Source organism: Apaloderma vittatum, unplaced genomic scaffold (genome assembly GCF_000703405.1).
Source record: "Apaloderma vittatum isolate BGI_N311 unplaced genomic scaffold, ASM70340v1 scaffold30418, whole genome shotgun sequence".
Taxonomy (NCBI): Eukaryota; Metazoa; Chordata; class Aves; order Trogoniformes; family Trogonidae; genus Apaloderma; species Apaloderma vittatum.
The window spans coordinates 762-2,722 of record NW_009729548.1 but is presented as its reverse complement, the minus strand read 5'-3'; the positions used below and the strand labels follow the sequence as shown (position 1 = coordinate 2,722).

The following is a 1,961-nucleotide window of genomic DNA, read 5'->3' as shown; positions in this document are numbered from 1 at the left end:
CTGGGGAGACAGGTAAGCTTGGTGTCGCAGCTTTTTCTCACCAGGGCTGTGGCTGTCGGAAGCTTTGGGGTCTGTTTCTGGCAGCTACCGCTGCTGGCAGCCTGGTCCTGTCCGAATTTCTTTTGAGTGTGTCAGCGGCAGGCTGCGCATCAAAAAAAAATCAGCGGAGAGGGTTTTACCCTCACCCTTTCGTGATGGCGTTGTACAGAAGGGTGAGCCTGGGCGGCTGGAGCAGGTCCAGCAGGCCTCTCGCCAGCAGCTGTGCCCTGCAGTGGAAGTGCAGGCTGTCTTTTCGCCTTGCTGCCTTGGCTGCCCATCAGATTCCCAAGCGCTCCCACGAACGTCAGAAAGGTTAACGGCGAGTGGTTTTTTCTCCAGAGGCTGGGGGCAGCCTTCAGGTGATGAGCTCAGTGAAAACTGCTGTCTGTTTTTGCCGGCTGCCCGCGGAACGCCTCGTGGGCAAAGCTGTCCTCACGCTCCCTCCTCTGCCTAGTCACGGCGGGTTGGGAAGGGGCACGCTGGATTTTAGGGTGACTTGGGAGACCTTCCTGCCATGTTTCCTTGTTTTATTTTTGGCTGTGGTGCACAGCGTGCCTTTCCGCTTCCTTGTAATGAGTGAGAAGTGATGCAGCACATCAAATCGGGGGGGGAACACGGTTTGGCTCGCTTGAGTCCCTCTTTCTTGGTGGCACACAGCTCACTTGAGGAGAGTGTTTTCAGTGAGGCATCTTGTTATTTTCGCCTGCAGCCAAGCACTGAACTCCCTGCCTCTTCAACAGCTGCCAGTCTCCTCCTTTCTGGAGCTCTAACCTCATCCCTTCCTTCCTCTTCCTCCCGCTCCCAATGTTTGCAGAGCTGTCAGGGTGACATGTAGGTCTAGGCTCCAGATCTGCCACCCAATTTAGTCGTACCAGCCAATCTTTATCTTGTTGGGCTGAATTTTGAGAAGGTGCTTGGGGGCAGTTGGCTTGGTCTGTGACGGCACCAAGAGTATTGATTTTGCTGCTCACAGGGTGGAGTGAGCATGATTCTCTTGTGTAAGGATGGGTTGCTTCCATGATGGGAGCTCTGCCCCAGAAATGAGTTCCTGGGTGAGCTGTGGCTCCCGGTTCCCACAGCCATTAGGTTTTTGACCTTTCCCCAGAGGCTCTTGTGTGACCGTCGGTGCTTCTCCCTCGGCTCCATCTCATGTGGCTCACCCTGCTCTCCTCTCTCCTTGCAGCGGGTGGATCGCGGCGCTGTCGGAGCTGCACGGGAACGTGGCCGTGGCCATTATCATGATGGTGGTGGCAGGGTTCTTCACGCTGTGCGCGGCTCTCTCGCTCTTCCTCCTGAAGCAGGTGAGTGGCTTGGAGGCAAGGCGAGATCTCGGCTCAACGGCAGATCCGCAGGTCAGGCCGCTCCCAGGTTATCCTGGGGTTGCCACCTCCTCTGCATGCTGATTTATTTATTCATTCCTGTTTCCCAGGTGCATTCCCTGTATCGGCGCACGGGAGCCAGTTTCCAGAGGGCTCAGGAAGAGTTTTCCCAAGGCATCCTCACCAACAGGGGCTTCCAGAATGCAGCTGCTGGCGTGGCCTCCTCAGCTGCACAGAATGCTTTCCGGGGAAACTAGCCCTGCCCCTCGCTTCTTCCGCCATTGTCACCTCAACCTTTTTTTTTTTTTCATTTTTTTTTCCTCCCCTAAAGTTGCACTTTTTGGGGGGTACCGTGTTAGCTCTGTGATGCCAACCCCAGATGAGAAGAGATCTCTTTTGGTTGTTTTGTGTTCGTTTTTTTTTTTTAGCTTCAACTGGCCTACGTGCATAACGATTAGTTTTCCCTGTCTTGTTTTAGGGTGTGGGGAGATAGGGGAGACATTCTCTGAAGCAAATATACTTCCTCTACCCAGGACGTACCGAGTGTTTATCTCTCTTCCTCCCCTCACCTTGTCTGTAGCAAGTAGGCAAGGGGAGGCAGGT

The 1,961-nt window shown here is 54.5% G+C and overlaps 1 protein-coding gene across 1 annotated transcript in view; it reads left to right on the top strand.

The window, feature by feature from the left end:
- The window catches only part of SCAMP2 (secretory carrier membrane protein 2), a 4,619-nt gene extending 3,004 nt beyond the window's left edge, over nt 1-1,615 (top strand). Inside the window, 3 exon segments of the mRNA XM_009874489.1 lie at nt 1-12; nt 1,223-1,340; nt 1,469-1,615. The exon segment at nt 1-12 is cut by the window's left edge and continues 11 nt beyond it. Coding sequence (XP_009872791.1) covers nt 1-12; nt 1,223-1,340; nt 1,469-1,615 — 277 coding nt within the window.
- Nucleotides 1,616-1,961: the final 346 nt, after the last annotated feature.